This window comes from Heteronotia binoei, chromosome 3 (genome assembly GCF_032191835.1).
Source record: "Heteronotia binoei isolate CCM8104 ecotype False Entrance Well chromosome 3, APGP_CSIRO_Hbin_v1, whole genome shotgun sequence".
NCBI classification, from domain to species: domain Eukaryota; kingdom Metazoa; phylum Chordata; class Lepidosauria; order Squamata; family Gekkonidae; genus Heteronotia; species Heteronotia binoei.
The window spans coordinates 66,796,669-66,811,592 of NC_083225.1; the positions used below are offsets into that span (position 1 = coordinate 66,796,669).

The 14,924-nt window shown below is 40.8% G+C and overlaps 1 protein-coding gene across 3 annotated transcripts in view; it reads left to right on the forward strand.

Annotated features, from left to right (window-relative positions):
• Nucleotides 1-9,843, forward strand: part of SHROOM2 (shroom family member 2) — a 173,340-nt gene extending 163,497 nt beyond the window's left edge. For all 3 annotated transcript variants that reach the window (XM_060233944.1, XM_060233945.1, XM_060233946.1), the window contains 3 exons: nucleotides 765-945; nucleotides 3,863-4,135; nucleotides 7,163-9,843. In XM_060233944.1, the coding sequence (XP_060089927.1) occupies nucleotides 765-945; nucleotides 3,863-4,135; nucleotides 7,163-7,429 (721 nt within the window). In that variant the 3' untranslated portion in view covers nucleotides 7,430-9,843. The remainder of the gene's footprint in view (nucleotides 1-764; nucleotides 946-3,862; nucleotides 4,136-7,162) is intronic.
• The last annotated feature ends 5,081 nt before the right edge of the window (nucleotides 9,844-14,924 follow it).

A 14,924-nucleotide genomic window follows, 5' to 3' on the forward strand; every position in this document is an offset into this window, starting at 1 on the left:
GCAACACAGTTGTTATAGCTGATATTGCTTGTAATTGTAAATTTTACTGAATATCATCTTGGACACTTGGCATGCCATTTAGGGGTGTTTTAAAACACTTACCTTTTTGTAAAAAGCAGAAAACTATTATCTCAATAGGCAGCTAGCACATCTTATACATCTAAATTCACTAATACCACAGTCATGCTTAATAGTCAAATGCTAGTACTTTTGCTTTTATTATATATTCCCTTTCATTTCCTAACATTTCAATTGTCAGTGTCTCTTCCTGAAGCTGAGTGAAGACTGACTTCAGTAATAAGAGCCTGTAAGCATTAGCACTGTGGATAATGAAACTAGCAACTATATTTTTCACTCAAATGTATGTTTATGGGATTATATAGCCAGAACCAATGAAAGCCCCCCCAAATGCTTAAACATTGCCTTTTGACTGATGCCTGTATAATCAAAGATAGCATGTGGTGATCAACGTAAGTTAGAGAATAGCAATTAAGAAGCAGAACCAGCACTTTCAAGCAGCCATTTGGGTAGAGTCTTAATTGCCCATCTCTATTGCTAGGTTCTAAGTGGCATAGCTATTTCATCAAGGCATCAGGGCTTGAGAAGTCCCTATAGTTAAACATGTTTCTTCTAACCTTACAATTTACTGGCTGCAAACAGGATTTCAGAACTGCTGCAGACTTTTTACAAATGGCATTAACACAAATGGTATGTACACAAATGCAATCAAGCATGGGTGTGTTTTCTCTAAAACTTTCTCTTAGGAAAGAGGAGCAGCCTCCTCCTTTGGCCATTCCCCTGACAACCAGTTCCACTTACTATAGCACATCTGTGCCAAAGGCAGAACTCCTGATCAAAATGAAGGACATGCAGCAGCAGCAACTACAGCAGCAAAGTGAAGCAGATTCTGAGGATGAGCTAGACCATGACTTGTCTGAGAAAAAGGTAACGCATACTATCATATTTGCATTTTTAAAAAAAAAATTCTATTGGGGAAGGGCTGTGCTGATGTCTCTTTGCTGCAGCCATCTTGCACTCTGTGTATGTGAAAGGGAAATCTCTAGATGTAGAATTACATAACTTTCTCACTATAGGACCTGGGATTGTTCTATAGGACTCCTGAAATTAAAAAAAAAAGTAGAATAGTTCTACTCAGTGACTCAGGAGTAACAGTTTTTTTAACATGCCACCTGCAGCTATTCTGAGGACTATTCCCCAACGTAGGATCTATCCATGTTCTAGGGAAGTGGTCCAAACTATTGCCCAGTAGGGGTTGTGGTTGGCATGTAGTTCCCACCTAACACTCTCTCATTTATAACACTTGATTTGCAACTTGAAAAAGTTTTAATGTAAGGATCCATTTATCTTGTAACATCTAGCCTAATAAAAGTCTGGTGCACTTGAAAACTTGCAGTTTGGTGTCATAAGTCTGACTTGCAAGCCCTTCCCCTTACTTCAAATACACAAGAATTGGCTAAGGTTCAAAAGTAGTAGTGAGAGACCACTTTACAAGCTCAGAGGTACTTTGATAATTAAAGGAGGGTATAACAAAGTTTGAATCCAATATGATTGAACACGAAAGCTTATACTTTGAATAAAACTTTGTTGGTCTTAAAAGTGCCGTAGGATTCAAACTTTGTTCTGTTGCTTCATACCAACACAACTATCCACCTGAATCGAAAAAGGGTATAGTTATACATTTAATATTAATACTTATCATATGAATGCATTTGGTGGAATAGCCATGTTGCTCTTTTGGTTGATAGTAATTGTCAGTGTGGGTTTTCCATGATGAACCATAGAATTATTACGACTGATGTTGCTGGGGTTGGGTTTGGGGGGGGGGGGGCGCTTTCTCTTCATCTTCTTTTCCCTTGCTTCCATATTTTCACCTCATCTGTTTGTTTGCTTGCAATAACAAACTAATAAAACTGCTATTTTTATTAATATGGCCGCATTCAAACATGAGAGCTACCCATGAAGTTTTTGGGGCTTGAACCAGTAAATCTTCTCCTTCACTCACATGGGATGAGAAGATTGAAATGTCCTAATTGGGAACAAAATGTCATGTGCTATGACAACTGAACTGGCCAAAATAACAAGCTGTGGTTTGTTCTTTTGCTTACAAATGAGGATTCTTAACCATAATTAAACTGTGGGTTAAAATCCAGTTTTGTAGGCAAGAGAATATACCAGATTGTCATTTTGTCTGATTTGGAAATTACATGAATTGTAGTTCGCTCCTATCCAAGAAGTCTTCACTCACCATGTAAAAATGGAGGGGACGGGGACAGCATGGAAGCATGATTCATCCCTATGCAGAATAAAATCTAGGATTGTTTTTTCATACCAGAAGGCAATTTATATTTGTAAGTGATGTAAAATAGTGTTACAAATAAAGATGACGGACCTGCATTAAAAACATGGGCTCTTCATAGAGCCCATCAGAAAACCAAGGTGATCAGTCATTCCTCATTTCTCTCTTCCTTCTTAATGTCATCCTAAACAGTACTACATCCTTCTAGGGTGAAACTCTAGAAGTGTAAAATTCTAGAATAGTGAAACTCTACTTAGTGTGGTGCTGTAAAATCTGAGGTGGCATACCACATACAGTTTCTAGTGAAATATTCATTTACAAATGGTAATCCACAAGAGGGGACTTTCCAACACCTTCTTTCCCTTTCCCCCCTTCTTTCCCTTTCTCTCCCCAAGCTATTACCCCCTTTTTTTCTTTCTCTTCCCCCACCTAGCCAGTTCTCCCTTATTTCTATTTCTTTCTCCCCTTCCCCATGCCAATACTCCCATCTTTCTCCCACAAGCCAGTCCCCCTTCTTTCTCTCCTCCCAAGCCAATCTCCCTCCTTTTTCTCTCTCTCTATCTCTCTCGGTCTCCCCCAGCCATTCCTCCTTTTCTTTCTTCTTCCCCAAACTGATCTTTCCTTTTCTCTCTTTCCCCAAGCCAATCTCTCTTCCTTTCTGGAGAGCCAGTTTGGTGTAGTGGTTAAGTGTGCAGACTCTTAACTGGGAGAACCGAGTTTGATTCCCCACTCTTCCACTTACAGCTGCTGGGATGGCCTTGGGGTAGCCATAGCTATCACAGGAGTTGTCCTTGAAAGAGCAGCTGCTGTGAGAGCCCTCTCAGCCCCATCCACCTCATCTACCTATTGTGGTGGGAAAAGATATGGGAGATTGTAAGCTGCTCTGAGTCAGAGAGAAGGTCGGGGTATAAATCTGCAGTCTTCTTCTTCTTCTTTCTCTCCACACCAGCCAATCCCACTATATCTCCCTTTCTGTCTCCTCCCCAAGCCAATCCCCCCTTCTTTCTCTTTCTCCCACCCTTTCCTTACTTTTTAGCTGACAACAGCCATGGTGCCTGGGAGCCACTTCTGGTGCTCCCCAACGCCATGGCCCAGAGCCACTCATGGTGTTCCTCACTGCCACAGCTGGGCCCAGAGTGGCTCCCAGCTTTCCCTGCCACCACAGCTGGGTCTAGAGTGACTTTATAGGAGCAGTAGCAGCAGCCATGCCCACAAAGGTAAGTTCATTTGGGGGAGGGAATTTAAACTTTCCCTGTGATTTCTTTTTAAGATTTAAGGGTTTTCTGCACACCTGGGAGTTCCCCAAGTGTACAGAAAAATCTCTTGAGCCTCCTTGTGGCTGCAGTTTGCAAATTTAGCTATCCACAGATGGGGGCCATGGGTGGCTATTAGAATATAAGCTCAGAGTGACCACTTGCTTATGCTCATCCCTATCTAAACGGTACAATATTTTGGGAATTTAGGCAAGGGAGAGAATTTGTTTCGTTGTGGTTATATCATTTGTACATGATAATTTGTCCTCTCCTTTTTTCTTTTAAAATTTAGCAAGAGCTTATAGATAGCATAAGCCGAAAGTTACAGGTGCTGCGAGAAGCTCGGGAGACACTCCTGGAAGACATTCAGGCGAACAATCTGCTTGGAGATGAAGTAGAGGCCATTGTGAAAGAAGTCTGCAAGCCAAATGAGTTTGACAAGTTCCGGATGTTCATAGGAGACTTAGACAAAGTGGTCAACCTCCTGCTGTCACTCTCTGGTCGGCTGGCCCGAGTAGAAAATGCCTTGAACAATTTGGATGAAAATGCTTCTCCTGAAGAACGGGTAAGGCAGTGTACTGTGGTGGTTCTGTTTTGAAAAGCCACTATCTGATTTTTCCCCCCTCTCTTCATTTTATTTTCCCCAATAATGTAGTTGATGAAAAGTTTTCAAGAACTATAGAGAGAACTTCCTGGCTCAGGGGATTAGACGACAGAAAAGCCAGATCAGGGGTCAGCAATGTTTTACAATTAAAGAGCCAAACTATTCAAATTCAGAACAAGAGATCAACAAAGAGCATAACTGAAAATATACAACATCAGTGATCATTGACATGTTGATTAGTAATCCATAAAGCTTCCGCAGACCAAACACTGGCTGTTGTAAGGACTTTATTAGGAAGTGTTGCACACAGGGTCTTCCAATAAATAATAAATATACACAGGAGCACTCTGTGTGGTCGTTTGTTTTAGTGTACTGGCATAAATTTTTCAACTGTTCACCTCTGTTAATGTACCTAATTCATAATGTGACCCTGTCTGTGGATACTTAAATCCAGAGACAGGGGAGAGCATAGACAGACAAAATGCATCTTTCTACAAACCCCTTGTTTACAGAAAAATCTGAAATCTAAAACACACACACAATTTTGGGTTTAACCCCCTCTGAAGTGATAGAAGCAAACACCTGTAGCTTTAAAAACAAATGCCTTCATTGGCTATTGCTAGGCAAGCACAACAGTATTGCCAGCCTTCAAGCCTTGGTTTCTGTCATTAAAAGGTAGGGGGGCAGGGCTGTGCGCTTTCCAGGGCTATTTTGGCCTTTAAGGTGGACTTCTCAGGGTCAGACCCAACAATAACCACTGGGTAATTTGCTGCTATACAACTTGCATGACTTACCCAGGCTCATAGTGTTCCCCACTGCCACAACTGGGCCCAGAGTGGCTCCCAGCTTTCCCTGCCACCATGGCTGGGTCTAGAATGGCTTTGCATTACTTACCCAGGCTCATAGTGCTCCCTACTGCCACAACAGTCACCCCATGAAAGCCAACATGGTGTAGTGGTTAGAGTTTCAGATTATAATCTGGAAGAACCAGTTGTGAGACCTCACTGTCATGGAAGCTCACTGTGAGATTTTGCACCAAAAATATCCTGTAAGACTAATCTACCTCACAGGATTGTTGTGAAGATAAAATCAAGGAAAGAAGAATTATGTAAGCTGTAGTTCCCCATGGGAGAGAGAGAGGTGGAGTGTGTATGAAATAAATAATAAATATAACTGAAGATAGAGGGCAGATACTAGATTTCATGCATACAAGACTTGAAACTACCAGGTTTCATGCATACGAGAGCTGTACCTTCTATCAATAGCTCTTGCCCATAGCTACCCAAAAGAGTACGAGAAAGAAAAGGAGCAAAATCCACAAATATCTCCCTCAGAAGATGGAATAGTGGGTAAGAAGAAGATAAGGAAACAGAAATGTAAGCATATAGGGGCTGCCAGCATGAGGGAAATAGTTTGAGGAGGGAAGTGCAGAGAAAGCTGAGGTGACCCCACAAGCCCTTCAGATTTCCAGCTGTGCAATGTGGTCCATTCCAGAGGCTGGCACCCTACAGCTGGGCCAGATTTTTCTCAGAGGGAGACTGCAGGTTCCCTACTTGTAATTTCTATTTCTGTAAATTGTATGTAAGAAACTCATGTCTCACAAAAATCTTTGCCTGCCATTTCCTTCACGTGCTGGTTATTGTTGGAGACCCTTGAGATACACCAAGCAGGGTCCCTATATTTTGAATGGCTCACTCACGAATCACACCTAAACTTAATACTTGATCAGCATTATGGATACCATGAGACTGTAGAAGCTGCTGTTGTTATTTTAGGTTCTCTTAGATTTCCTAACATTTTTTCCTGCACTGTTTCTTACAGTGAAGACTAAATTGCCATGTGACTTGCAATGTAATCCAGCCCAAGCCCATTCATTTTGGTGTAGCAGCAAAAGTGTGGGATTTGTGGGGGGGAGGGGGTTTAAGCATATATTTCTATACAGTTCTTAGATTGTCCTTGGGCCTTTTCTCCTGTTGGCTTTCTTTTAAGTAAGGTCGGATCCACTCGTCTTCCTTTTTACCATTCTTTCTTTGCTCAGAGGTTTTCTTTGGGGGTGGAGGTAATATTTGTTGCTAGGGACGGTTGCAAATCAGTTCACAAACCGAAATCTAGCCCAAATTCAGGCCGTTTCTGAATTTATGAACCAATGTTGGGGGAAGATGAACATTTACCAGGCTTGGGGCCAGTTTGGCAGTTTGTAGCCAACCATTTAAACCTAACAGCTAAGTAGTGCAGAGTCTGCCATTTTACTCTTCAGTTTTGCTTCCCTGATGGGTTAAGTGGTAGAGAAATGGCACTTGAGGCAGTTTAACTTTCAAAAACAGAATAAAGGTTTTATTAAATTTGTGGTAGTGCATAAGCTTTCGTAGTCACTTCTCACTTTTTCAGTCTGCTTCAGCAACAGTGTTTGTTATCTGAATCCCATGATGGAACCATAAGGGAATACATGTATGGGGTGGAGCTGGGGGGCGGTGTGTGTGGAGTTACAGCACAGCTTGTAAAACTGGGGAGGATAAGAAAAAACATCCATTTTTTAGTCTATGGTTAGACATTTCAACTGTGATTGGGCCTGAGCAAGGTGAAGTTTAGCACTTAATTCCCCTTGATTGCAATGGGAGAGTTAAGTATGTCCTAAAATCAGTGTGGCTTGAAAGTGTTTAACTTCATCTGGATCATCTTCACACATTTGAATCTATAATCATGCCAATATTCATAGCTGAAATTGCAAAAGGAACCCTTCTTTCTGAATCACTTTGCTCACTGTTAATATAATTGATATACTTCGTTTTGAACCAGACTGTGAGATCATGTTTGACTTAAAGAATTCTCAATTACAGTTGAAGTTTGTAATCCTCGTTATTATTATTTTTTTTAATCCGACACATTGTTGAGTGCACATTTGAGAGAAGGCTGGCTTGCATGTAAATTGTCTGTTAAGAGGGAAGCTTTTCTGTCAAAAGAAACTGTTTTGGGTTTTTTCCCCTCTAGCGAGTCCTGGTGGAGAAACAGAAGCTACTCACACAACAGCATGAAGATGCGAAGGAGCTGAAGGAAAACCTGGATCGAAGGGAACGCATTGTCTTTGACATTTTGGCCAACTACCTGAGCGATGAAAACCTTGCAGACTATGAGCACTTTGTCAAAATGAAATCTGCCCTCATCATTGAGCAGCGAGAGCTAGAGGATAAAATCAAGCTTGGTGAAGAGCAGCTCAAGTGTCTGACTGATAGCCTCCAGCCTGAAAGGCCTAAGTGACACAAATGAGGGTAACGGGTGGCATTCCAAGTATGCAACATCTCTGACCACGAGGGGGAGCCATTGAAAAGAAAGTGACATAATAGCAATAATGTCAGAGGTTTGTTTCTGTGTTGGCTGTATTTGCATTTCTGGAATCACATTTAATCTCTGGCTTTTTCTATCATACAGTCTTTAGAAAATTCTGCAGTTGTTTGATTCTGTGCTTCAGGTTCATTGCCTTGTAGAATCTGCTGCAGTTTAGCATAAAAGCAGTTCTTGGTTGCTGTTTTAAAGAAATAAATGAATAGTTTCTGTTCTCGGATGCCGTAGAGATCATTGCAAACCTCCAAAATAAGCAACATTCAGGACCAGTTTAGAGAAACTTCCTTTTAAAGTAGCCACATCAAGCAGAGAACATCACTTTCTGCGTGCTATGTAGCTTTACATTCAGATTGATAAGATGTAGGGACATTTTCATTCATGTACATATGATTATTTTTAAGGTATTTCATAAGAAATATTGCTCCAAAAATTATCAAGATCATTTATACAAGTAACCTCCTAGCCATTTGTCATAGTTATATCCAAACACTCTTAGGGCATGGTGTATTTGCGTGGTTGTTATTTTTATTGTCTTGATGAGCGGACACATTATTATCATTTCATTAGTTACTTCATGTGTGGCGAGGGGGTGGCTAGAAGGAAAAGGAAGGGGAGAGTTTCATTGGCTTCATTGGCTTTCATACTGTCTTGTATGAAAGTGATAATAAGGTCCCAACCACTGGACACGTACAGGATCTAAGCTATGAGGTAGGGCTGCTTTGCCACATTAGGTGCTGCTTGCCAGAGAATCAGTGGATAATACTTCAGATTATTAGCAGACCATGCTGCCCATCTTCCTTCCCCACCCTCATTTTCACAGAGCTCATTATTTTGTGCCACTTGTGCCCTTGTCGCTTCAGTACTATTTTTGCCATTTTTGTCTTCCACAAAAAATACTTTACCATCTTTTACTTAGTTCCTTCACAGTTGCAGGGATCTTACATTACAATGTGTGAGATGGAGATGTATTTAGATTTTGCTTGCTAACTATTATACCTTTAAAGGGACTTTGTTTTACACCTTGGGATCACATGGAACATATTTCTAATTGTACCATCTGATAGTGTTCCAACATTAGTAAGAAGTACCATTCAGCAGTCTTATAGAAGATAAGCAGGATGTGATAACAAACTCTAATGAATGATTCTGTAAGTACTGCTGTGTTGTCCACATTTCCATTGGATAGACTGAAATCCTGTGAGCTGTTCTATGTTCTACTGAGAAATTAATTCACTCCACTCTTCACTATTGAATCCAGTTGCCATAATCTTTTATTTCAGACATGAGATTAGTTCAAACGTTACAGAAAAGTGAGAAATACCTCTCTTGTAAACGTTGCATTGAGACTCGAAAGTGGGCCAAGGTTTCTGTTCCTCCCATCCTTCCAGTAAAAACAGAGTACTTGTTGGCTGTGCACAGTTCTGTCATAATTAGCTTCTCAGATTAAACCCTTCACAAGCTGCAGACTTCAGTCCTTAGTGGTGCTTTCTCCCCATTGATCTAATATATTGATGCAGTCTACCCTCCACCACTTGCTTACATGAGTGTCATTCTTTTAAAAGTTGTTCTTATCCCAGTTCTGTTTTGATTTGTTCATCTTAGAAGACTCTTGCCATCACCAGATGCTGCTACACCTCTCTGAACTGATGTTCATTTTGTTTCAGAATTCTTTTACTAATTTTTAAATATGGCCAAGGTAAAAATAACCTTTTGATTTCTGTCAGTAAGCTTTTACCTGTGACTTTTTTTTTAAAAAAAAGTAATGACTGTTTTAGTGGTTCTGATTGTGTACGTGGACTCCAAATATAATTTCAATATATCTGTAAACAGTGCTTTGAATTAAGACCTGTAATTCATATGAAGATAGCAATTTGGGATTGATATATAACTGTATATTATCCTTTTCATAATGTGATATTAATCACCTTTGGCTGACCAGTCTCTTTGGCTCTCTCTTTTTTTAAATAAAAAATGTTGGTTGTTTTACTGGATGAGATCAGCAGATGGATTCCTTCTCTTCCTGTATATAATTCTATAAATAGATCCATTGTTGCTTTGTGTGAGAGAGAATCTGGTGCTAACCTCTTGCCTTTGGCATCCATAGGTGATGGCTTATTCCTTAATTCGTTATGTGACATTGCAGTTTTTAGGCTTTTATTTTGTATAGTGAAAAATAATTGTCAGGTTCCACCTTCCCATTATATCTTTGGAATATGCAACCTTGAGGAAAATCGTATATTCACTACTTACTTGTTGCTTACATACTTATCTACTGATAAAACTACCTTGCTTGACCAAGGAAAATAAAGTGAATATTGTGTTTCAGTGTATCAAGCGACTATTAATTTTTCACATTTCTGTATATGATAAGCTCTGTAATCTTCCTCTGTACATGGAATAATCTATATTGTTCTTAAAGGGAAAAAAAACATACTGATTTGGTGACTTAGGTTAAAAGTTTTCCCACTTCAAATATATTTAGATTCATTATCAAACTCTGCTGCCAGACTAAAACAAGAAAAAATAAAAAGCAATTTGAGGGTGGAAGTTCTTTCCCTATGGAATATGTGGTACTTTCGAAAATCTGCTTGGAATGGAATCCAAAGTCAATGGCAAGAAATGCCTGTCTGATGTACTTTGTTATGAACTAAGCCAACCTATCAGCTGTTCTTGTGATCTTCTGAGTAGGCAAACAACTACAATTTATGGGTAAAAAGACTAAGATAATATTATCTACTATGCTTGGCGGCTACAAGCATAGCCAGCTTCAAGAGGGGATTGGATAAAAATATGGAGCAAGGTCCATCAGTGGCTATGTGTGTGTATGTGTGTGTGTGTGTGTGTGTTCTTATGTTTTTATCTATCTTATGAGTCCAGTATGTACAGAGTTTAAATAAAACAAAAATAACTGATTTTGCAGCCTTCCCCAAGGTTTTGTGTGTGTGTGTGTGTGAACATCAAGATGCTGTGCTACTTGACAACTGTTTCATAAATGTATTCATTAAAAAATAGTACAGTGGGGACATAGCCAACTGAATGATGAAGTCTATACTTTAATGTTTTGTGACTATATTGTTGCTCTTATAATTAAAATGTGTGAAGCAGCCTTCAGATGGAACACTACCTTCCATAAATTTTAAATAAATGAAATCTGATGCTTGCACATTGGGCATTTTTATGTTTGTACAATCATGTGCAAGTTTTACACAGTTTTTATTAAAAATTTATATCATTTTGTAGTACATATAGTAAGAATTAGCTGCCTCATTATGGGTCTGTTGACTCAGTGGAACAGTAACAAGAAAATGATAAATACTTGGTCAAACATATCAGACTTCAGAAACCATTCTGAAGTCTACACACAAACTTCTCCAGATTGTGTTCAGTTTCAGCAGCACTGCTTCATCCTATTGACCCTGCTTCAGAACTTCAGAGAACTGAAAAAGAAGTTACTTTGCCAATTTTGAAAACTTGAAATATTAGATTCCTAGCCATAAAACCTTCAGGATGATAGACTACTTGATAAAATTTTAGAAAAGTATCTTTCTGCTAAGCAGGTTTGAATCTTATTATCTACTAGCAATAAGGCCCTTTGTGGGAATAAATACAATGGGCTCTAGAAAGAGGCTCTGGCCGAGTGCCCTGGCCTTTGCCGGGGGGGGGGGGAGGGGGGCTGGGGAGGGAAGGGAAGGGAAAGATTAAGGGAGGCAAGGCATATTTAGAAGACAACTGTTGGTCATGTAAAGAAAAAGTAAAATTCAAAATGCAGATGTGTTTTGTGACACCTTTGAGCGGTTACTTTAGGCATTTATTGTCTGTTTATGAGTTATCTGTGCACCTGTCATTGGGTGAGACATACCCTTAGTTCATGGGTCAAGTTTTGTGCCTCTGCGGTATAGACAGCACCCATGCACAGAGATTCAGCATCAGCGTGTGCTTGTGGTGTGAGCTGCCTTTTTTGACCTGGCATGGCCATGTTACAGTATACCATATTGCAATGGTGTCAGACATTTGTTACAAGGGCTGGATCTGACCTAAATGGGACTTTGTGGGGCTGGTCCACATGTGTCATAAAATACAATACCAGGTAGCAGAGATGTAAACTTTATCAAGGATACAGACAAACACAATTAAAGATATTATTTTAACTTAAAATACAAACATGCTTAAAACTCTTTCGATGTTTTGTTTAAAATGGAAAGGTGGAGGAATAGAAAGATTTAGCAATGCAACTTTTAAAATAAAACATCAAGAAAAAGCACAAGGATCACAGCAGAAACTAAAAATACAAAATGCTCTGAGCCTAGGAAAACAAAGCAATTGGGCATTGCAACCCCCGCCCCCCCACCAGTCTACTTAGATTGGCAGTAGCTCTCTAGTGTAATATCACCCTTTGGCCTGTGGGTTCCCAGGTTAGAGTACTCTCTAGGCACCAGTTCTCAGGTCCATTCAACAGACACAAGCTGGCTCAAAGCATCAACCTTTTGTTTACAAAGAGACAGCTCCAGCAAGCAGCAGCTCCAACTGGCCATACAAATGATGTAAAGTGAGTTCAACTCCATTGAAATATATTGCAGCACAAAGTTGCAAGGAAAATGCAGAATGGATTTTCTGTTAAGGTCTCTGGACCCAGATTGACTACTCTGGGACTGGAATGACAGCTCCCAGAGTGAAATTACGGTCCCTGGGAGTAGCAGAAATGTTCTAGGATTGGAATGAGGTCCTCCAGAGTGGAATTTCACTCCCAGAACATTACCGCTACTCCCAGAAGCTGTCATTCCACGCTATGCCTTGTCATTTCCAGTCCCAGAACATAGATTCTATTGCTAGGAACCATCAGTCTACTCTGGGGGCTGTTATTCCAGTCTCGGAGCACTATTACTAGAAACAGTCCCAGTGGTCTATCTGGGCTCAGATACCATAACGGAAAAACTATTCCACATTTTCTTTGCAGCTTTGAAGCCCAGAAGAACTTCCTGCTGAAGCAGGCAAGGACAAGGCAGGAGGAGCTGGGAACTTCGGCAGCCTTGCTTCAAAGAGCAAGGACAGGAGGTAAGAAGGGGCCGGAGGGAGAGCTGCAGGCCTGATTAAAGCTCCACAGGGCTGGTTGAAGCCCATGGGCCATACGTTTGACATCCTAATATAGAATGTGATGATAGAAAATGCTCTCAAGTCACAGCTGACTTAAGGCAACCCCATAGGGCAGGGGTTCTGAACTCATTTGTTATGAGGGCCTGATCTGACATAAATGAGACCTTGTCAGGCCAGACCATGTGTGTAATAAAATGTTATACCAGATGTAGTGGATATGTAAACTTTATAAAAGACATAGACAAACACAATTTTTTAAAAAAACGTTTGAAAGATTAGCACTCTTGCAATATTTTGTTTATTTAACAGTTTCTGATAACTGACACCTCTTGCTCTGAATTTTTGCATCAAAATCTGAAGACAATGCTTGTGTTGTAGCCATCTTGAGTAGGTTGTTCCGGTGTGTATCTGTAAGTTGCAAACCTACTTTTGATTTATTGACATTCATTACAGAAATCTCATGGTCAATGCTTTGAGCCTAAGATGCAGGGGAAAACATGAAATGGCCAGGCATTGCGATCTTTTGTAAATAAGTTGCTTCATGTGCTGGTCAGCCAATGGAGAAAACAGGCTTTTCTTTGTAGCTTCTGTGTGATTGAGCAAACCTGGTCAAAGCAAGCTATGATGCAGAAAGAAGCAAGAGAGAGTGAAGGAAGCAGATGACAGTGAGTTGCTCACAGGTCTGACAGGAGCCCTCCAAGGACCTGATCTAGCCCTCGGGCTGCACATTTGACACCCCTGCCATAGCATTTTCAAGGTAAGAAATTAATACATGTTTCTGATGTCTCCTCTACGCCAGTTTGGTGTAGTGGTTAAGTGTGCAGATTCTTAGCTGGGAGAACCGGGTGTGATTCCCCACTCCTCCACTTACACCTGCTGGACTGGCCTTAGGTTAGCCATAGCTATCGCAGGAGTAGTCCTTGAAAGGGCAGCTGCTGTGAGAGCCCTCTCAGCCCCACCTACCTCACAGGGTGTCTGTTATGGGGGGAGAAGATATAAGAGATTGTAAGCCGCCCTGAGTCTCTGATTCAGAGAGAAGGGCAGGGAATAAATCTGCAGTCGTCTTCTCCCTTCTTGGGAAAAATGCAACTAAGGATTCTGGATTTAAAACTTGACCCTCTCCATACAGTTTGAGGTGCTGTAGAGGGAGCTGATGTCCTTCCCCCATTCTGTGGGAGAACTGAGGTAAAATGAACTTGGCTGATACATGCCTAATGGTCTGAATTCTGCATCTAATGATCCTTTCAAATATTGAGGTGGGAGAGGTCTACCCATTTACATGAGTACTTTTGTGTAGTGTGCCAGTTTGATGTAGTGGTTAAGTGCGCAGACTCTTAGCTGGGAGAACCGGGTTTGATTCTCCACTTGCAGCTGCTGGAATGGCCTTGGGTCAGCCATAGCTCTTGCAGAGGTTGTCCTTGAAAGAGCAGCTTCTGTGAAAGCTCTCTCAGCCCCATCTACCTCACAGGGTGTCTGTTGTTGGGGAGGAAGATAAAAGAGATTGTAAGCCACTCTGAGATTTAGAGTGGAGGGCGGGGTATAAATCCAATATAATCTTCAATATGCTGTGGGGGGGGGGGGGTTGGTAATTGGTTTGTAAGTGTTGCAATTCAGTCTGCTTCCAACCAACCACTTTCTAAATTGCAGAGGTTACTCTCTTAACACCTAGATTAGATTATTGCAACGTGATATATGTGAGGCAGGCCTTGAAGACTCTCTGGAAGGTACAATTGGTACAGAATGCTGCAGCCAGAGTCTGGACCGGAATGGGTCAAAAGATACCATATAACTCCAGCCTTGTTCCATTTATACTTGCTCACAGTTTGCTTCCAGACTCCATTCAAGCTGCCAGCATTGACCTTTAAAGCTTGTATAGCTTGAGGGCAACATATCTTAAGGACCAGCTTCTCCCATGTGAATCTACCCTTCACTTCAGTCATGTTTGGAGGCCCTGCTTCAGATACCCCTGCCATCTGAACCTAGACGGATGGCAACCCAAGAAAGGGCTTGCTCAGTCATAGTGCCAAAACCTTGGAACTCCCTCTAGGTAGAGGCTCTTTTCATTTTGCATACCCCCAGTAACTGTTATCGGCCCTCTTCGCTGGGTTTGGTATTATATGTTTATGTGGTTTTGTTGAATAATTTTATATATTACACTTCTAACGTTCAAATGTTTTCATGTTCGCTGCCTTGGAGATCTCTAATTGGGTGCAAATGCAACATTAAAATATTTTAATTTTTTTTTTCAAATCCCAGTTTAAGAAATCTTGGAAAGGAGGGAATGAGGGTCACAAGTGCATTCTCCGTCCTATTACACCCT